Source organism: Budorcas taxicolor, chromosome 3 (assembly GCF_023091745.1).
Source record: "Budorcas taxicolor isolate Tak-1 chromosome 3, Takin1.1, whole genome shotgun sequence".
Taxonomy (NCBI): domain Eukaryota; kingdom Metazoa; phylum Chordata; class Mammalia; order Artiodactyla; family Bovidae; genus Budorcas; species Budorcas taxicolor.
This window is the reverse complement of record NC_068912.1, coordinates 66,325,675-66,348,188: the sequence shown is the minus strand read 5'-3', so window position 1 is coordinate 66,348,188 and position 22,514 is coordinate 66,325,675. Positions and strand designations below refer to the sequence as shown.

Genomic DNA, 22,514 nt, shown 5'->3' with positions numbered 1-22,514 from the left:
ACAGTCAAAGGCTTTGACATTGTCGATAAAGCAGAAGTAGATGTTTCCTGGAACTGTCTTGCTTTTTCAATGATCCAGCAGACATTTGATCTCTGCTTCCTCTGCCTTTTCTAAATCTAACTTGAACATCTGGAAGTTCATGGTTCACATACTGTTGAAACTTGGCTTGGAGAATTTTGAACATTGCTAGCATGTGAGATGAGTACTATTGTGCAGTAGTTTGAATATTCTTTGGCATTGCCCTTCTTTAGGATTGGAATGAAAACTGACCTTTTCCAGTCCTGTGGCCACTGCTGAGTTTTCCAAATTTGCTGGCATATTGAGTGCAGCACTTCACAGCCTCCTTTTTTAGGATCTGAAATAGCTCAACTGGAATTTTATCACCTCTACTAGCTTTGTTCATAGTGAATGCTTCCTAAGGCCCACATGACTTCCCATTCCAGGATGTCTGGCTCTAGTCCAGTGATCATACCATTGTGGTTATCTGGATCATGAAGATCTTTTTTGTATAGTTCTTCTGTGTATTCTTGCCACCTTTTCTTAATATATTCTGCTTCTGTTAGGTCCATACCATTTATGTCCTTTATTGTGCCCATTTTTGCATGAAATATTCCCTTCAGTTCAGTTCAGTCGCTCAGTTCAGTTCAGTCACTCAGTTGTGTCTGACTCTTAGCGACCCCATGAACCTCAGTACACCAGGCCTCCCTGTCCATCATCAACTCCAGGAGTCCACCCAAACCCATGTCCGTCGAGTTGGTGATGCCATCCAACCATCTCATCCTCTATCATCCCCTTCTCTTCCTGCCCTCAATCTTTCCCAGGATCAGGGTCTTTTCCAACGAGTCTGCTCTTCGCATCAGGTGGCCAAAGTATTGAGTTTCAGCTTCAGCATCAGTCCTTCCAATGAATATTCAGGACTGATCTCCTTTAGGATGGACTAGTTGGATCTCCTTGCAGTCCAAGTGACTCTCAAGAGTCTTCTCCAACACCAAAGTTCAAAAGCATCAGTTCTTCTGTGCTCAGCTTTCTTTATAGTTTAGCTCTCACATCCATGCATGACTACTGGAAAAACCATGGCTTTGACTAGATGGACCTTTGTTGGCAAAGTAATGTCTCTGCTTTTTAATATGCTGTCTAGATTGTTCATAATAATATTCCCTTAGTATCTCTAATTTTCTTGAAGAGATCTCCAGTCTTTTCCATTCTATTGTGTTCTTCTATTTCTTTGCATTGATTACTAAGGAGGGCTTTCTTATTTCTCTATGCTTTTCTTTGGAACTCTGCATTCAAATAGGTATATCTTTCCTTTTCTCCTTTGCTTCTTCGTCTTTGCTTCTCTTCTTTTCTCAGCTATTTGTAAGGCCTCCTCAGACAACCATTTGCATTTTTGCATTTCTTTCCTTGGAGATGGTCTTGATCACTGCCTCCTGTACAATGTCATGATCTCCCATCCACAGTTCGTCAGGCACTCTATCAGATCTAATCTCTTAAATCTGTTTGTCACTTCCTGTTTATGATCGTAAGGAATTTGATTTAGGTCATTCCTGAATGATCTTGTGGTTTTCTTCAATTTAAGTCTGAGTTTTGCAGTAAGGACATATTTAACAATATGTACATATTTAAAAATATGTACGAAAAATTTTGTAAATGACATATGTAAAGTATATAATACATCAGATTTAATGGATAAATTATATATTTATTACAATATTGAATTTGTACCCATTTAATAAGATTACTGAAACCTTGTGAACAATGAATCACATGAAGAAAGCAGACACACTTGGTGTGTGACTAACAAGGCCATTTGAGCATTCTGTGCATTTCTTATTTCATCACTAGAATGTCAGTCTTGACTTATCTATTAAGACTCTATCAGTTGCAAATAACAAATGAAACGAACTCAAGAAATCTCCAACTGGTTTAAGGGGTAAAGGAGGGAAATTGTCTTGGTTCTTATGGCTGAAAAGTTCAGAGGTAAATCCTGCTTCAAAAATGGTTACATCTGGAGTTCTCATGCTGTCATCAGGATGTGGTTCTCTTCTCTCATTTCTGGCTTCATTTCAGGTCTCCATGGTGTCCCCTAACAGCTTCAGACCTTTCCCCTCATGGAGCCAAAATGACAGTCATGGCTCCACCCTCTACATCCTCCTGGTGGCAAGCACAGTGGGAGAGGGGGGAGGGCCTTTTCCAAGTCATTCAAACAAAATGCTCAGAATTGTCTCATTGCCTCAAATGAACCAGTCACAGAGACCAAGGAAGTGGTTAGGTCTGGGTCACAGCCTCTGTCTGTGGAAGAGAGACTCTGAAGTAGAAGGGCTGAGATTGTGAAGGTCCTGGCCCCTCCCCATGTTGAAGCAAGGTGATAAATTAAGAGTTCCCTTTAAGAAGGGCAAGTGGGTGCTGGGTGGGGAAATAGTGAGTGAGCATGATAGTGGTGGGGTTTGTTACCTGTCTGCATCTGCGTGTGTCGGCATGAGTGTGTTTGTATCAGATATTTAATAAATTTTTTAAACTCAAAGACTTGGAATATTTGATTTACTTGCTACCAGGTAAAGTATTTTACTCTGCATCAGCTAGGAATGTTTAAAACCCATTCTTCCTTTTCTACTTCTACTCATCTTCTCTCTTCTTACAGAGTATATCCTAATTTCTTCCCTGCCTGTCTGAACTTTAAAAACAAAGTTTATGTTGGCTATACAGATGATGTAATTTTAAAAAAAGGGTACTCTTTTCTAGTTCCTTAAAGAGAAATATAAAATTTGCATATAATACCTCCCTGCTATACACGGACCCAAAGTTAGAGCTGAGATGACCTTATAGAAAGAAAGTGCTTTAGAAACATTTCTCCCAACCTGTTTCCATTTGGAAAAATATAGAGATTTGCATAAATGATGTGGGCCTGTAACAGTTATAAAATGAAGTTGCCAATGAGAGTAAAGGGGATTTAGAGATGTCAATGTTCTTAAACTTAGGTGAAGTGAAAGTTGCTCAGTCGCGTCCAACTCTGCTTTACTACCCCAGAGACTATACAGTCCATGGAATTCTCCAGGCAAGAATGCTGGAGTGGGTAGCCTTTCCTTTCTCCAGGGGATCTTCCCAACCCAGGGACTGAACCCAGGTCTCCCTCATTGCAGGCAGATTCTTTACCAGCTGAGCCACAAGGGAAGCCCAAGAATACTGGAGTGGGTAGCCTATCCCTTCTCCAGCAGATCTTCTTGACCCAGGAATCGAATAGGTGTCTCCTGCATTGCAGGCCAATTCTTTTCCAACTGAGCTATCAGGGAAGCCCACTTGAACTCAGGTAGTATATGTTAGAAAAATAATATATCTCTATTCAATTAAGAGGTTTTCATATTGTATTCTGTATAAATATTGTAAGATTCAGGCATTAGGGTATCAGTTGCTGGGTCTTGATAAGCTTTAGGAGAACCATACTTTTCAAAAATGAGAACTTAAAGCAGTGCTCAGCTTTAGAACTTGATTTTGGGCATAGGTCCTATTGCTACTTAAGTGTATATTGCTGCTGCTGTGTCGCTTCAGTCATGTCCGACTCTGTGCGACCCCAGAGACGGCAGCCCACCAGGCTCCCCCGTTCCTGGGATTCTCCAGGCAAGAACACTGGAGTGGGTTGCCATTTCCTTCTCCAACGCGTGAAAGTGAAAAGTGAAAGTGAAGTCGCTCAGTCGTGCCCGACTCTTAGCGACCCCATGGACGGCAGCCTACCAGGTTCCTCCGTCCATGGGATTTTCCAGGCAAGAGTACTGGCATAGCTCAATAAATTATATTTAACAATAAATCTTTTGTTATTAAAATATACAAGTGTACAGGGAAGAGTGTTGGGCAATGGTACAATAATTATAGATGAATTAAGAAAGAATCTTAATTAAAGTAAGATCCTTACTTTAAGGATCAATTTTCTTTCACTTTGACAAATTCAGGGCACTAAACATTTCTCACAAATTCCTTGTAAATTAACTAGTAATCACTTTATAAAGTTAATTAATCATCTGTAGCAAATTCTCCAATGACACAAAAAGTCATTATCATTATACATGATTAGCAATGTGATCAGTCACCTAGGGAGGTAAAGTTTAAGGAAAGTAATTATTTGGAGAATGTCAGCCATTGTTAAATTAGAAATTTCTCTCATTATTCATATCTGATTAGCATGAAATATGAATCACAAATGCGACACTGATTCAACAGACAAATGAATATACTTGTTTGTATTCCAAGTATTTCTTAGCTTTCAGAAATGTTGAGTCTTAACACAAATTCTATTGATATCATGTTATTTTGGAGTTGTTAATATGCTTTTGTTAAAAATTTTAAGAAGTAATATGGCAATAAAATGACTAAAACCTGAAACACTATCCTCAGAAAAGCACTAGTATGTATTTTCCATTAGGAAATGGCAAATAATTTGAATGAGTTTACGAAGAGCTCCTCTGGTGGCTGAGCTGGTAAACGATGCAGTCAGTAAAGAATACTTGAAATGCAGAAGACTCTGGTTCGATCCCTGGGGTGGGGAATGTCCCCTGGAGAAGGGAATGGTTGCCCACTCCAGTATTCTTGCCTGGAGAATTCCACAGACAGAGGAGCCTGGCAGTCTACATCCTGGCAGGGCCATAAAGAGTCAGACACGACTGAGCAACTAGCACTGTGTTCTACTACTAGGAAGGGAATAGTACTTCATTTGGTTGTAAAGTTGTGATCTATTTTACAACCATCCCAATGTCAGCTGATGTGGCTTGCCTCGGAATGTTATCCATCGGAGAAAATGGTTTCTGGAAGATTGTGAGTCCTCTAAGACCTTATATGGGATTGACCTAACTTAAAGGAAAGTTGTCATGCAAGTTTCTTCATGACTATTTAAGGCAGTTGTGTAAATTGTATATGGAACTACAGTAGGTTCTGATGATACCAGTTTAGGAGTTTGGAGATCATTCCAGCAATTCAGAATTTTAGGATTTCTAATTTATAAAGAGATCTAGAAATGTGTCAGAAGGAAATCTGAATGATAGTTTCTCAGTAATTTTCTCCAGTAAAATCTTTTATGTGCTACGTCAGTTCAGTCATGTCCGCCTCTTTGTGACCCTAGGGACTGTAATCCTCCAGGCTCCTTTGTCCATGGGATTCTCCAAGCAAGAATACTGGAGTGGGTTGCCATGCTGGAGATCTTCCCCACCCAGGTATCGAACCCATGTCTCTTATGTCTCCTGCATTGACAGGCGGGTTCTTTACCACTAGCACCACCTGGGAAACCCTGTAAAATCTTTAAAGCTCTTTTAGAAGTGTATGATAATATTATTTAGAGATAATGACATTTCTTCCTAGAATTCTTTTCTGTTTTTTCAGTGAATTCAAAGCAATGAACGCTATAGAAAGTCATCCTTCTCAGATAAAGCCAAAGAAATTTTGGAAATAGACTTTCCTTAAACATTCTATGCTGGCTCTGTTTTTTGATGTTTGACACATATGTAAGTTGCTTGAAATGGGTCGATATTTATGGAAACTCTTAGGGAAACTAAGTGTTGGAGACCTTACATAGAGGCACAGTTATAGATTTAATGGTTAAAATTAACAATAGTGGTCACTTATCTTTATCTAAATCCTGCTATGTGCCATTTTCTAGATTTGAGGACAGATTCAGACACATTTGGTAACTTGTCCAAAATCAGCTAACAAGTTAAGGACTGAGATTTAGTTTTGGGACTTTGATTCCAAGATTTTTCACCTGCAGTGGTATCATATCTAAAAGTTATGTTCAAGTATTTAAAAATGGAAAATATAAATTGACCTATATCACCAAAATACGTTTGTAATTAATAATGATGTAAAGGTTATTGAGGGTGTTCCTCATAGGTCAGTTGGTAAAGAATCTGCCTGCCAATGCAGGAGACTCAGGTTTGATTTCCAGGTGGCTCAGCTGGTAAAGTATCTGCCTACAAAGTGGGGGACCTGGGTTTGATCCCTGGGTCGGGAAGATCCCCTGGAGAAGGGACTGGCAACCCACTCCAGTATTCTTGCCTGGAGAATTCCATGGACAGAGGAGCCTGGCAGGCTACACTCCATGGGGTTGCAAGAGTCGCACACGACTTAGTGACTAAACCACCACCAGAACATGTTAGCTAGCATCCTTCGTGGGGGCTTTGAACTTCCTCCTGGACCACTTTTCTCCCAGAGATCTCCAGATATTTACATGGTTCGTAGTTACATGCATCTCCTGATATTTCCATAGCTCACTGCCTCACTTTCCTCAAGACTTCCCAGCTTCCCAGGTGCTAGCAGTAAAGAACCTGCCTACCAATGTAGGAGATGTAAGAGACGTGAGTTCTATCCCTGGGTTGGGAAGATCCTCTGAAGGAGGGCATGGCAACCCACTCCAGTATACTTGCCTGGAGAATCCCATGAACAGAAGAGCCTGGTGGGTTAAAGTCCATAGGGTCGAATACGACTGAAGCGACTTAGCCTGCAAAGATTATTCAGTAGCGATATTAATATAAAGATATTCTCTGTAAGGCCACTAGAGGTCAGCACTTAACTGCTTTATGTGGTATAACAAATTCTGCATTTTAGTGGTATTTTTTTTTTTTTGGCCAGGTTATATTCAGGTGCTAAATATTATTGTGGCATATTGCAGATATAATATAGTTAATAGATTAAAAGCATTTTAGTAGCTGTCACTATGTTAAAGTAATAAAACTTTCTAAAAAGTACTTCCTTTTTAAACAGTTTCTTTTGCTTTTCTCTTAAATCAGAGATTCAATCTTTTATAATAACAGCTTATTTCTCCTGTAAAACATATTTAAAATCTGTGTTTATAATTTATAGATATAGCAAATTTATGAACATTAACAAACAGTTCATAATTTGTTTAGAGCATGCTCTGTTCTTAATTTCTTTTAAAATATATAGCAAAATACAGGTTTTGCAAAGATCTATGGAGCATTATATTACATACAATATTTCCAACATAACCATGAAGCTGCCTAATTGATACTTTTCTTGCTTCTACAAGACCAGGGGTTCATGGAAGGCAGATAACTTGCTCAGTTTTTAATCCCAGCTCCTACCCCAGTACTTCTCCCAGAGTAAATACTTGGTAAATGTTTACTGACTGAATGTCTGTTAAGAGGCACAAAAATAGTGAATCCACTGGGAGTAAGAGTCCTGATATCATTTTTGAAGCTTTAGCCATTGGGCAAATTATTAAACTTTGAACCATAATTTATTTGTCTTTGTAAAACGGTATGATAAAAAACCACCTTATTGGGTTGCCAAGGCATTACATTAAATATGTATAAAGTTTCTGTCGCATCATGAATAATAGGTATAGCTATTATCATTCTTAGCAATGATTACTAACAACTATTACTAGTAATAATGGTAGTGGTAGTAAAGGTAGAAACATGTAGTGGGTCTGGCCAACTCTGGGGCTGTATTTAGGATGGGAGTTTTTCTTTCTGCTGTGCCAACATAGTGAGATTGTACAGTTTGGGCTTTAAGGTTGTTGTTTGGGCATTTTAAACCGTCTTCTTTTTTCTTTTTTTCCATTTTGTGACTAAGGAACACAAATCAGAGATTGCAAGTCAGGGTAGATCAGGTCCAGGTTCCTGAGCTCAGTGCACTAGACAGTGCTGCTGAACTTCTTGAGGTACCAGAACCATGTAGCAAGTTGTTTCTTTTAGCTTGTGTGTGTGTGTGAGAGAGAGAGAGAGAGAGAGAGAGAAAGAGAGAGAGAGAGAGAGACTGAGAAAGAGGGAGAGACTGATTGATTCAGTGTCCATCAGCGAACATCTGATCCTGGTCATTGTTTCCTCCAGCATTTAAGAGCATCAATCATATGCACCATTATTTTCTGCTTCTGAATGGTCTATAGATTTCCTTATATCTTTTATTTTTTGCTTTATTGAAATTTATTTATTTTTAATTGGAGGATAATTGTTTTACAATATTATGTTTGTTTCTGCCAAATGTCAGCATGAATCAGTCATAAGTAAATGAATGTCCCCTTCCCCTTATATCTTTTATTTGTGTACATCTTATTTCTTCCTTAAAGAGATTGTATATCTCCCATATGTCAGTATGATCTTCAATAACTAACTGTCAATAAAGGCTGTCTGTAGGCCCTATGAGAAATATTTAGCATTGTAGCCTAAACAAAATTCTGAACTTGAACCCTACTTTTGCAATATTTTAAGTTTTGGCTGTTTTTTCACATTCTGGCTACAGGATCAGAGTTCTGGGCCTCATTTTCTTGAGTGCATGCTAACTGTGCAGGTGCAAAAATTCTTTAAATGTAATTACAAGGATTCTTTCTGTACCTACCCATCTACCAGCACATACTGTATATAAGATTCCAAACTAGTTCCCCTGGGCATAAAAGACTGACTAAAGTATTCAAGATCTATTGGGAGTTTATTTTTTTTTAATAGGGGTGATATGTAGACAAAAATAATGACAATGTAGAGCAAAGTTAAATATGCTCTATAAGATCTTATTCCTCAAAGTGTGGTCTACGGACTGGCCTTACCTGGGGGTCATCGGAAATGCAGAATCTCAGACCTTTCTGCAGAACTACTGAAGCAGTATCTGCGTTTTGCCAGGATCTCAGGCAATATATTTACATATTCAAGTATGATAGCACTTTGAAGGCAGAAGGCTTTAGGGGACGCAGATACCACTTCCACCAGTTGGGGACCCAGAATTTCATGGAGGAAGGAGCCTTGAGGGAGACAAAGGAGTTTAATGGTGGACCTGGGATTAGGAGGAGGCTGTCCTGGGCAAAGGTAGGAAGGAGAGGAAAGATGGTTTTTTTGAGTTGTCAGATTTCTAAGGTACAGCATTAGTGCAAAGGAGTAAGCCATTTGGGAGGTGGGGGTACTTCGGATCAGAGTGCCAGACTAGGGTGTAGAGTTTTTAAGATTGTACCTGTGACCAAAGGAATATTTTCATATATGTGAATGACACAGTCCAGAGGTGGAGAGGAGCTTCCTGGTCCTCTCGTCTTATTACCTAAAAGGATTAGAGCTGTCCTTTAGGAAGAGAAATCTAATGCCTCTGAGAGATGGTTTGTGACTAGACCCGGAGATTAAAGAAATAGCATGGTATAACCTCAACAAAAGGCAGGGTAGAGAGATGCTCACCAGTCCCCAGCTGTTCCAGTCATTCCAGATGAGATGCAGACATGTCAGTGAAGAAGCCAGATGAGGCTTCATATGACTCCAGCTCCTGGTGTTGACTGCAACAACAGGAGAGACCTGAAGGGAGAACCGCCCAGCTGAGCACAGTCAACCCGCAGAACCGTGAGCCACAGAACCATGAGCCACAAAGGTTGGGGGTGGTTTACTGAGCAGCAACAGAAAACTGTGATGGAAGCGATGGTGACATCTACCTTTTAGGACTGTCACAAGGGTAAAAGAAGATTTTTATTTGCTAAATCCTTAGCCCACAGGCTGGAATAAAACAAGCCTTCAATGTGTGTGTGTTTGTGTATTTATTATATATACATATATATTATATACACACATATATATGATATGTATATGTACATATATGTATATGTATATAAAGGAAATAGTATGGTGGCAGTGAGAATGGAGTGGAGATTAGAGAGGTTGCCGAAATAGAATCAAGGGGAAGCAGTGTTCGGTACCCAGGCAAGAGGAGAAAGGTAACCGGGAGAATGATCGCACTGTTAATGACGCTGGTAGCAACAGAAGGAGGAGCAGTTCATTCAGAGAGAAGTCATTTGGTTTCTTGACATGCTGGTTGAGATGCTAACAGAACACAAGCTAGAAGACTTGTGCACTTCTTATTCAGAAAGGAATATTGTCAACTTGTGAGAGAAGTCGGAGATGGAAGCAAAGCTTTGGGACTTCTCTGCAGCCAGCCAGGGTGAAGCTAGTGCTGTGGTTAAGACCCAAGGCAAGACTGCCTAAGGAGTGAAGGGACACAGCCAGTCAGACAGGGAGTATCAAGAGCCTGTTTCCTGAGCACTTGGTCCTCACTGTGTGGAAATGCACTCTGAGGGCTGCTTTCCTCCTTTCTTGACTGTGATACTGTTGAGAGCAGCATTCCTTGTAGACATTAGAGTGTTTCTCAGTGGCATAGGAAATAATTTCTAAAATACAGCTGGTACCCATGAGTGCATATAGTTTTACTGCATCGAAGAGGCCATAGCTAAAAAAAAAAAAAAACAACTCAAAAACTTTCTTTCCAATTTGGATTTATCTACTGTATTTTAAATTTTCTTCCATTGTGTGTGTGTCTCCCTAATATTTTATAATGGTGATTTTCAAACATACAGTATAGGTACTTTTTAAATAGTACTTCATAGCAATTGCCTAGATTCTAACAATATTTTTATTACAATTGTTTTAATGTACACTTCTCTTTTTATCCATGCTATGTATACATTTTTGTAAAAATGTAGTGTGATTATAATATAAAATTTTTGTACTTCTTTTTCAGTAAATATTAAAACAAAAATATTTCCTCACATTATTGCAAAGTTATAAACATTGTTTAAAATTACTTCAAAATAGTTCATGTGACTTATTTCATCATGCTAAAGGTGACTTCATGATCCTGTGTCTAATTAAATAAAAAAAATGATTCTGTATCTTAGGTTTTTTTAAAACAAAATATGAATGCTAAATTCTTTTCTATTTTTAAGATTTTTTTTAAAAAGTATAGATTCTCTTATGTGAAGAAAATGAAGATACTGTGTTGAAGAGATATTTGTACCCTGTGTTTGTAGCAGCATTATTCACAACAGTCTAAGAAAATAGACTTAGGAAATGATCTAAGTACCTATGGGCAGGTGAATGAAGAAGTTGCGGTATATATACAATGGAACATTATTCAGCCATAGAAGGGAAATCCTGCCATTTGTGACAACGTGGATGAGACTTGAAGACATGCTAGGTGAAATAAGTCAGAGAAAGAAAAACACTGTCTGACCTCACTTCTGTGTGGAATCTGAAAACAAACCAAATACCAAAAACTAAGCTTGTGGAAAAAGATCAGATTTGTGGCCACCAGAGGGTAAGAGGAGGGAGAATTGGCTTAGGGTAGTTAAAAGATACAAGTTTTGAGTTGTAAGATAGGTAAGTACTAGGAATGCACACGTGCTGACTGCCCTAAGATGTTTATGAAAGCTAAGAGGGTAAACCCTAAGAGTTCTCATTACAAGGAAAAAAACACTTTTTGGTATCTACGTGAGATGATGGATGTTCACTAAACTTATTGTGGTAATCATTTCATAATGTTTATAAGTGAAATTTTTATGCTGGTACCTTAAACCTGTACAGGAATGTATGTCAATTTTATCTTAATAAAACTGGAAGAAAACATACAGATTCTCAGAAGTGGAAATAGTAATAATAGATCAAAGGATGTGAACATTTTAAAAGGTGGATACTTGTCAAACTGTTTTTCAAAAGCCAAATTTATTAATACCAAGGTCCACACCAGTATATTTGAGTGTTTGCTTCACTATATCCTGGCCAGCCTTGGTGCACATTAAAAATACATAAAAGTTTTAAGAAACTTGGCAGGGCCCTTGGGTTGGAACAGATCTGCCTGCAGCTGGACCTCCTTCCCTTTTGAAGTATGTATTTCTAGATTAATGGTAAATGGAGAAGCTTTGGGGTCATGGTTGAAGCCTGAGGCAAGGTGAGAGATGGGGGGATGATGAAGGGAAGAGATTCAATGTTCCCTCACTTTTTATTGCTTAAAATATTTTTTGAGGTAATCTCAAAACTTATAGAAATGTTATACAGTACAAATTTTTTTTTTCTCTTGAACCATTTGAGAATAAATGAACAACATACTATTGCCCCCAAATACTTTAGTGTGTATTTCCTATAAACAAAGGTATTCTCCTATTTAACCCTAAAATAACTAACTATCCAAATCATGAAGTTAACATTGATACATTACTAACATCTAATCACATCCTGTTCTTATTTCACCAAGTACCTTAATATTCATTACAGCAAAAGAGCACATTCAAAATCCTGTGTTATTTTTCTTTGTGTCACTTTGGAACAGTTTCCCAGCCTTAATTTTTATGACCTTCATACTTTTGAGGGGTACAAATCAGTTATTTTGTAGAATGTGCCTCAGTTTTGGATTCTTTTTTCATAATAGCTTTCAGGTTGCACCTCTGGCAGAAATATCACAAATGTAGTGATGTGTTCTTTTCATTATATTTTACTTGGAGGCACAAGACTTTGATTTGTTCTGTTTATGATGTTGATGACTTCTTTAGGTGGTATCTGCTAAGCTTCTCCACTGTAAAATTATCCTCTTCATAATAAGTATTTGGTGAGGATATATTTTGAAGCTATGTAAATATCCTATTCCTTGTGAATCAACCAAACAACCTTTCATCCATCTGTTTGTCAATCAACCAATCACTTCATTATGGATTCTTGGTTTCCTGTTTTGTTCAATAGGATTATAATCTATGACCATCACTAATTCTGATGCTCAGATTGTCCCTCATTGGGTCAATGGGAATTCTTCCGTTCTGATTTCTGTGTCTTTTCACATGTTCCTACCATTTTTGGGGAGACATTAGTTTCTGGAGGAGATATTCTTGGTTCATATTGTACTTTGCCTACTCTAGCCCTGGAATCAGCCATTTCTCTGAGGAACTCTGATTCTTTTTAGTGGAGAATGATATTTAACAACCAAGATCTGGGTGTTTTGTCTGCTCATTGCTATTGGGATGCCGCTTCTCCCAGGCCCTCCCAGTGGATTGGGGAATGTGTGTGTTCATGTCTTTACCTCTATAGCTTTTCATCTCTTTCTAAAAATACGTATTTCACTGATCTCTACAATTCTAATTTAGCAGGGTTCATTCTAGTTTTCTCCTTTTTCCTGTTAATCTTTCTCTGACAGTGACAAAACTTCTTTCCCATTATTCAATGTTTATATGCTTATGTGATCCATGCCCATGTATATAACCAATCTCTCATCAGTGTGGCTGCTGTCTTCCTCTCCCCTCTCCCATGCTCCCCTTACCACACCTGGACTCCACCCTATAACAGGCTGTCCAGCCAAGAGGAAGCCCTTCTTACTTAATTAGGACTTTGACCCCTGCCCCAGGTCACCCCATCCACATCCCACTTCTGCTTTGATTATGGTGTTCCTCTATGGGCCACATCTCTTTTCTTCCCCCAGCCTACCCGTGTTAGTACTGAAATGTTTGAGATGAGAAACAGTTCTTAAATGTCCTTAAGAGACCTAGTGGATTTTAATTGGAAGGACCAACCTCTTGGCTCATTCATAGAAATCATATAACCTTTGGTTTGTTTAACCTTAACCTGAGGACTGCCCTGGTGGTATAGCAGATAAGAATCTGCCTGCCAATGCTGGGGACATGAGTGTGATCTCTGATCTAGAAAGATTCCATGTGCCATGGAGCAACTAAGGCCGTGACCTGTAGCTGCTGAGCCTGCATGCTGCAATTACTGAAACCCGTGTGCCTAGAGTCCGTGCTCTATAACAAGAGAAACCACTGCAATGAGAAGCCTGCTCACCATAATGAAGAGTAGCCCCTGCTAATACAACTAGAGAAGGTCTGTGTGCAGCAATAAAGATCCAGCACAACTATATATATATATATACACACACACATATATACATATATATGTGTGTATATATATATGTATACTTATATAAATATTAGCCTGGGGGAAAAAAGAGGCTGGGCTTTGGTATTTCCCTTTACCCAGCTGTTTTTCACCCAAGTCCCAAATTGCATCCACACTGTCTCTTCTGGTAGCTAACGCTTTAGAGGAATTACAAAAAGCCAGCTGAGTCTTATGGGATCCCCGCCAGGTGGTGCAGGTCTCATGGGAATGTTTACTCCTGAAGATGCTGGTTTCCCAGACATAAAATATGTCCAGGCAACTCATTAGAAAAACAGAACAAGGGCACCATCTTCACTTTCTAACCCAGCCTGGAAATGGACTCAAAAAGAGCTACCTGAGTTCCATGAGTAAACAGATTCCCCCTGCTTCTCTCTGGCTTGATTTCTCCAAACTGTTATTCTTTGTCTTTTTTTCATAGTTGCAGGTGGGGGACTGGCAGAGGGGACAGAAAGAGCTAGTTACTATGGGGAAGTGAGGAAGGGAGTACTCTGGGTTTCCTCTCTGGGTTAACCACAGGGTTTTCTTTCAGAAATTGTTGCTCCACCCACAGGAACACCAGAAGTTCCTATCTGATGGACTTCAAGACAGAGGAGAGGTTGGGGTAGCAGCTGCAAACCTGGGTGCCGAAGATAGATGGTTTAAAACATCTTTGATAACTTGATATGTGATGATAGCATGTTATTTTTATTTGTGCTAGAAGTATGTATATATGTATCTGTGTAACTTTTAGAAAATGCTTTTCCTGTTGCCCTTTTTCTCAGTCCTCTGATGCTGTTTCATGTATCATTAATTTTAAAAAATTATTTTTGATAGCTACTACAATGTTTGAAGCTGGAAAGGACAAAAGTAATCCAGATGAATTTGCTGTGGCACTTGATGAAACTCTTGGAGACTTTGCGTTCCCAGATGAATTTGTCTTTGATGTTTGGGGAGTCATTGGTGATGCCAAACAAGAATAATTATGATGTGAATGATCGACTCTGGAAGAATGCACCATTGTTTCTTAAGAAAAAAGTAAGATCTGCCTTCAGACACTGTTATGGACTCTGGCTTGGTTTTATGTGTATGAATACATTCTTCTGAAATATAGTCTTGATTTTTGGGCACTTTTTAAATGCAGTTGTATATGGAGTATGCTTAAGATAAATTACCTCAAATGTAACCAATTTTAATATTCATTCAAAAGCTTTTTAAAAGTTAGTTTTAGAGAGTATTTCTAGATAGATAATTTTGTTTCCCATTGACAGCCGTGTTTTATTTTTCACATAAAAGTTGATTGCAATAGCTTTGTAGTTCTTTTGCAAGATCTTAATGTAGTAAAAACTAGGATTGCAGTATAGTTTGCCTCATAGAGTCTTCATTTTGTTATACTAGTTTTAACAGGATGGGTTCAGAACATGAAATGTGAATTATGCCTCCTAGATGTCTAGTAACATTTTTTTTTTAAACCTGCTGAGTAAGAGGAGGAAGAGTCCTACAGCCTATTAAAGTCTATGGCCTACTTTCTGTCTTTATTAAAACAAGGATTGATTAACTTTTATTTTTTGCTTCTTTGTAATTGCTTTCTTGATTCTTAAACTTGTTGAAATCTATTGTGTTGTATATGTGTTTGCATGTGTAGAAGAAGGTGAAAAAGAGGAAGATAGGTTAGAAAACACTAATATTTAATTTTTTTTAGCAGTTCTTACAGCATTATTTATTTTCCACTCATACCTACTCTTATGTTACCCTTTATAAGCATTCCAGAGAAAGTTTTTTATAGTCTTTGTAGAACTTTTCTTTTGAAAGATGTTTACTCAGAAAATAGCTATGTTTGAGGACATTTTTAGGGGTGGTTAAAGAGCAAAACTTAAGTCTCCTAAACTTTTAAGGAGATGCTATCAGAATAGATTTCCTCCAAGTGAAAATGCAGGAGGAAGGGAAAGTTGAGAAAAATATGTTCTATTATTTTGGAGTTCTAATGCACTCTCTCTAAAACCTTACATTATTGAGAAAATTGAGGGTAAATGACTGTCTTATCACTGTTACTTGACATTTTACAGATGTAAGGGAAATGGAAATGAATGGTTTCAACATAGATCATTTAATAAGGCAGAGCATGGTGTGACCAAGCATTTTTCTAAAGTGTTAGATGGAAAATGCTGCATGCTGCCATAGTAATTGGAAATAATAACCTGTGTGAGATATATTCTAGGAAATCAGAACTAGTTCCCTTTTCATGCTGGGTTAATGCTTAGATAACTTGTTTTCTGGTGCAACTTCAGTTTTACTGCCTTCCACCCTCTTTTTCACATACATTTAATTCTTTAAGGTTGATATTCTTTATCTCATTGATCTGAAACCTTCACAGAAACTGTTTGTCATTAACATGTAACAAAAATAGTTTATAGGAAGTGGATTGTCTTACTGCCCTTGCCCATCATTTGGAAATAGGATCCAGCCCAGGCTGTAGTAATTTGTTGCTACTTGTTTAGTGAATTTCTTTTGGAGGTTCCCACGTACCTGTTAATTCTTAATACCATTTCTTGTAGAAGAACATACTATAAAAGAGCTGATATTTTTTGGGATAAGAAAGTTATTGGATGACTTAGGAGGTTCACAGAAATATTTCAGTTTAAACAAAACAAATTTTTTGGCATTAGATGTTAGATTTGAAATGATGAGGCATTGTTTATTATTGATGCTGTCTGGTTCTCTTTCCCTTTTGGGCATGGATGAATGCTGACACGTGGTGCAAATTCCCTGTGATTTATGGAACCTCACATTTACAAAGTGGTTGTCCTTACCATGATCTCTCTAGAAGTTTGAAGTGTAAGGTACTACAATCATGTACAATTGCAACTGTAACTTGCTTGTTAACATTAGATGAGCATTTATCAGTAAGGGTCTTAGCTGGGCATAGGTGCTTTCTTAGTAATCGATTTTTGCCTTGAAATGTTCTCTCTCACCTCTCCTCTAAACTGATAACAAGGTCAGTTTCTTTATGTCATTTTGTTCTCTTACCTGAAAATATATCTCTTTTTGTGCCTTTGGTGAAATTCCCAGTGCATTAAAAAGACAGGTTTTCAGGTCTCACATTCTACAAGATGGGGCTACCTTCTACAGTTACAATGACACGGACATTTTTTAAACTGTGCCGTGTTTCTGGGGACCACTAAACATTTTCAGAACTCTGTTGTTTTTTTCTCAAAGAACTTTTTTTTCATAGTGGAGGATGATTGTTTTATTCTTCTTAAAATTTTTATTCTTGTTTTATTTATTTATTTTATTCTTGTTTTCCTTTTACACAAAACAGCACCTTTTAGTGGCCACTGAGAGCTCACTCCATTTTTTTTTTTTTTTTTTGAGAAAATCAAAGGATGTTTGAACATTGGGTTCTTGAGCATAGCTTGGCTCTGACCAGGTCTACACATTCTGATGATTACAAATGAGTACATTTTGGGTTTCTGTGATGTTTCAGAAACACAGTTATATAATTATACCATGTGAAACTCTTAAAGAATTCAATGATAAAAGTAATCAGTTAACCTCTTTTTGGAGCTGCCATAGCCAATAGCCTAATGTGACAGATATTTAGCTAAATAGAGATAATTTTTCCAAATAATGTTTAATTTGCAGTATTCCCCCACACCTTTAACAGGTAGACATTTTCCAAGTGAGGCACACTTTATTTAGCTCGTTGTTGTTACTAGACCTCCATCAAGTCCAGAGAGAGCCTTCCTGTTTCCTTCAGTTACTGCCTCCTTAGCATAGTAGCAAAATGAATTTCATCTGCAAATGGTGTTTTCAAAATAATGGTTCTTCTAATAGAGCACAGTTATCCACCAAAGATGTAAAAGAATGATCATATGATTACCCTTTCACTCTGTGATACAGCTGAAAAATATGGATACTAATAGTATGCTGTGATTCTGGAGGAAGTAATAGATTAAAAGGACAGATGAGTATTTTACTCAAGCTGTGGGTGAGTAAAGAGATAGAAGATGCTATTCAACTCACAGTCCCAAGTATTAGTGCTCTGTGTAAAATGCACTTTTATTATCTTCTTGACACAGGTTGAAAGAGCTATCAGAGTAATTTATCATGATTATAAAATGTTTCTAAGATTGTGAAGTGGCACAGCCTATCCCTACCTGTTACCTGAAAATCTAGTTCCAAGAAGTGACTCACGGTTGTTATCTGCTAGAAGGGCAAGCAAAAGTTGAATATGACATCTTTATTTCATTGGAGGCATTACATCTCCATGACACTTATGTACAGTCATAAATATTTTCAAGCTATAGAAAAAAATAAATTAAAAACATTCTGAAGGATAGTCTTAGGTAAACATTTTATATTTTGAACTGTTTGTGCCATGCATACAGCATTGACTATATACAGGTAAAATATTCTATTTTTTTGAAAAGAAATTTTTTTCTCTTTTATAAAAATCATATCTTATACTTTAAGATGTATTTTTGAAATTGAACTTGGAAATCTGTTAATATGTGAAATTAAAGTTATATTTGATATTGTTTAAAAACAATATTTGCTGTATTTCTACTTATAATGTATAAAATTTCATGTATTGATCAAAAATAAATTATTTGTGAAGCTAACATAACTTTATATTTCTTATATTCAAAATAGAACTCCTCAAAAAACTTTTAATGAAAAAAAGTGATGAGTGTTTTTATGATGAAAACAACAAAAATTTTGGGTTTTAAATGCCAGACTCTTTAGTTTTGTCCAAATAAATGATGGGAATAACACATGTGATTGTCCAGGCCTTTGTGTTTTTAGCATGTGTGGTGTTGTGCTTAGTTGTACAGTTGTGTCCAACTCTTTGTGACCCCATGGACTGTAGCCCGCCAGGCTCATATGTCCATGGGGATGCTCCAGGGAAGAATACTGGAGTGGGCTGCCATGCCCTCCTCCAGGGGATCTTCCCAACCCAGGGATTGAACCCAGGTCTCCTGCATGGCAGGCGGATTCTTTACCATCTGAGCTACCAGGGAAGCCCAAGAATACTGGAGTAGGTAGCCTATCTCTGCCAGGGGATCTTTCCAACCCAAGGATTAAACTGGAGTCTCCTGCATTGAAGGTGGATTCTTTACCAGCTGAGCTACCAGGGAACCTGACCTCCACCCATGGTGTTCCTCAGACCTTGGGCCTCTCCCCTCCTTTACCTCTTCTTAGGTGACTCATCTGTTCCTATGCCTTTAAACATCTTTATATTTTCAACCCCCAAATCAATATCACCAGGATGGGCCTGTCTCGGAACTCTACCCTCAGATATTCAACTGTTTCCTTGACAGCTCCACCAAGTGTGTCAAAACCGAAACATGTCTGGCATGAAACATTAAACTTTTCTTAAAAGTCTTACTTTCCTTAATTTTCTGTGATAGGAAATGGCATCATAATTCACCTCATTGCTCTTTTACTTTGTCAAATTCAGCAGCAATTCGTTTCAATTCCAGAAAATACTTACTGAATATGTCTACTTCTTTTCAGTTTCACTGCCGCCTATTTTATCCACACATCATTTCTCCGTGGTTGCTCCAGCAGGCTCTTTGCTAACTGGTAATGAAGGTGCTCTGAAGAGGTTTACAACAGGACATGAGTGTTCAGATTCCTTTAAAATGAAAGTGTCAGCACCTCATTTTTTTTCTTCTCTGAAAAGGTTTGACATTAAGCTCTTTTCTTTCTTTGAAGGAAGGGGCACTACTCTTTGGATGACTCAGCTTCTACTAAAAGTTTCACAGAGTTTACTGTGAAAGAACTAGGGGGACAGAGGTAAGACAAAGAACTTTCACAGGTGTAGACTAAAGCGGGGAGGGGAATGAAGAAATTTCACAGGGGTAGACTAAAGGCTATGGGCTAAAGTGTGTGTGTGCACGTGTGTGTGTGAAGGGCAGAGAGAGAGAAGTGTCTTAGGGGCCCAAACAGAGGAGGATGGGACTGTGTTTTCCTGCAGCCAAATTATGGTTAGACGGAGTGTTTAGACCAACAGGAACAAAATTTTTCTGAAAGATTCCTGATCTTTCATCATGGCACAGAGGGAGACGACCCATAGTGGGGAGTGGTATTTGAGCACCCAAGACCTGTGAGGAAGCTTGAATCGTTGACCAGAGAGCACCAGGCTTCACAGAGCCAGTTCTTCCCATCCCCATTTGTTTCTATCATCAGTGTTTAGTGAAGGTTTTGTCTGTCAGCAGAATTGCTGGTTGTCCTGCAGGAGTGTTACCTCATCAGTTGGAACATCTGGCTTATTACTCTGATGGCCCTATTTCCAGGCTCTTTTTTCCAGTTTTCATACATTTAATGTATATGTATATGACCATAAACAACATGTAGCATTGCTATTTGTGTTCTTACAATTAACTCTAGTTGTACCACACTGACTGTGCCCTTTTGCAACTGATGTTTTTCATTTAATGTTATGTTTTTGAGACTTAACCATCTTTTTTTTTTACCCTAGAATAATTTTATTTTTAAATGTCATGTAGGACATACAGAAAGTGTATGAATGGTTGAGAAAAGGGAACACCTGTAACTACTTCCCAGTTATAGCCCATCACTGTCACCCCGGAAGCCCTGTTATTATTGTCTGAATGCTTGTGTAGCCCCTGTATGCATGTGTTGAACCAGACTCTTTTTTAAAAATTATACATAAGCTTTAGAAAAGTGAAATGGTCTCTTGAACACCTGGTGACATGTGGGGGGTTACTTCTATACTTGGGAGGCTGACCTGAGCTAGCACATGACCCCCTGCTGAGACACTGGCAAATGACATGTTAATAGGATGACAGAACTCCCTTTCAAGCTCCTTACTGTGCCCTCTAAAGCGCTGCCCGCCCCACTGACTCCCTCAGCTCTGTGCTGTGGTTATGCTGAACTTTCTTTTGACCTCCGTGCTCTTACCTTTCTCAGATCTTTTTCACTTGCTATTTTCTCTGCCTTGAACATCCTTTCTCCTATTTGCACAGCTTGGTCCTTGTCATCTTTCTGTTGTTAAAGGCCAGTTCTTTGGAAAAGTCTTCTTTGGTTTTCTCCATTCCCCTTATTCTCTGTATTCTTGATCTCAGCCCTAGTTTGTTTCCATCACAACACATTGTTATTTGTGATTATTTTCTTAATTTGCTTTTATTCTGTGTTTCCTATTTGAATATCAGCTTCTTGGGGGTGGGATTGTTTATGTTGTTCTCATAGTTTTACTCCCAGCACTTTTCATGGAGCCTGATATATATCAAGTACTAAAAAAGTAACTGGACTTTCCTGGTGGTTCAGTGGTAAAGAATCTGCCTGCCAATGCAGGAGATGTGGGTTCGATCTCTGGGTTGGGAAGATCTCCTGGAGAAGGAAACAGCAACCCACTCCAGTATTCTTGCCTGGAGAATTCCATGGACAGAGAAGCCTGGTGGGCTACAGTCCATGAAGTCACAAAAGTCAGACACAACTTAGTAACTAAACAGCAACAAAAAAGTAATTATTGATGAGAAATTTCGACAAATATATGTTGAGTGCTTACTGTGTGTCCAACCACAGGAAATGTATCACCTCACCTAATTCTCAGCCTCCTCCAAGGTAGGTCAAGATTATCCCCATTTTAAAGATAAAGAGACAGGTACAAAAAATTTAACTTGCTCTAGGGCACATATTTTGGTTAGTGGCAAAGATAGTATTTGAAACTAGTTTTGAATTTGTCCTGAACTCTCTGCAAAATTGATTCTGTTAATACTTTACCAGAGCAATGTTCTGAATCACTCAACTGATGAAAGATGTGGAGGGGATCAAAACTAGGAGAACAAGGTTATAGACCTAGTTAACTGCTCTTATTGGCCTGAGTAAGGGAGCACATACACAGAGGTCAGGCCAAGAAGTATAAAGTGACAGATTTTAGGTTAGAAACGATATGCTAAAGGATTTTAATAGTTCTAGGTTAAAAAATATTAGTATTAATAATAAGTCCAGATTTTTTATAGTCACTGGCATAATAATTTCTTGCTAGTTTGACTGAAAAAAAAAAAAAGATTAAGGAAAGAAAGGTCCTGTATTTGGAGAAAAAGGACTGGCCATAGAAATCCTTCAATGCTTCTTTGGGTTGAAGTGATTTCATGGTTTAGTTGTTTTGACTTGGGCTTTGGTTATATTGCTTCTGGAGTCATTATTTGTTTATGTTTCAGTAAACTATTAAGGAGTGATTGCTGTGTTCTTCAGACTTGTTTTTAATAGGATGCAACAAATTAAAAAAAGCAACAGCTTGTTATCAGATACACTGCATGCCATTTACTGTTTGAAAATGTCATTAGCAATTGAAGTTTCATGGAGCATGGAATCTTATCATTAACCATTTTAAGACTAAGATACTTGAGTTCTGAGAAATGAATTGGTAGTTATATTGCTTCAGAAGGCTTATTTGTAGACTCATATTCTTAATTTATATGCCAAAGGGATGAGTTTATAGAGATGATTATAAATTCCCTGAACATATTTCCTACTCAGTTCTTTTGTATACATGAGTAGTCAGTTTCAACATATTGACTTTTGAGTTGATGAGTAGGGAATATTTGTGAGGCTTCCCTCAATATTAAACTGAAAGTAAGACTATTTGTACCTGTGGTGATTTAAAAATTAAATCAATCATGTTCCTTCCAGGGGGTTACATATTCATTTGTAATTTGGACATGTTTATTGAATTCCTATTGAAATGAGGTGCAAAGAAATTCTGAGTGGGAAGTTACACTGACTGAAATAGAGGTGGCACAAGAGTGATCATTCTAAAAGTCCAAGGAATATGTCTGTGGCTCTTCTTTTTGATTTTCTTGATAAACATTGTTAATAACCTTGGCTTAATCTTTA

At 38.0% G+C, this 22,514-nt stretch overlaps 1 protein-coding gene across 1 annotated transcript in view; it reads left to right on the top strand.

Annotated features, from left to right (window-relative positions):
* Positions 1-15,186, top strand: part of GIPC2 (GIPC PDZ domain containing family member 2) — a 96,123-nt gene extending 80,937 nt beyond the window's left edge. The window contains exon 6 of the mRNA XM_052637217.1: positions 14,487-15,186. Coding sequence (XP_052493177.1) covers positions 14,487-14,632 — 146 coding nt within the window. The 3' untranslated portion in view covers positions 14,633-15,186. The remainder of the gene's footprint in view (positions 1-14,486) is intronic.
* Positions 15,187-22,514: the final 7,328 nt, after the last annotated feature.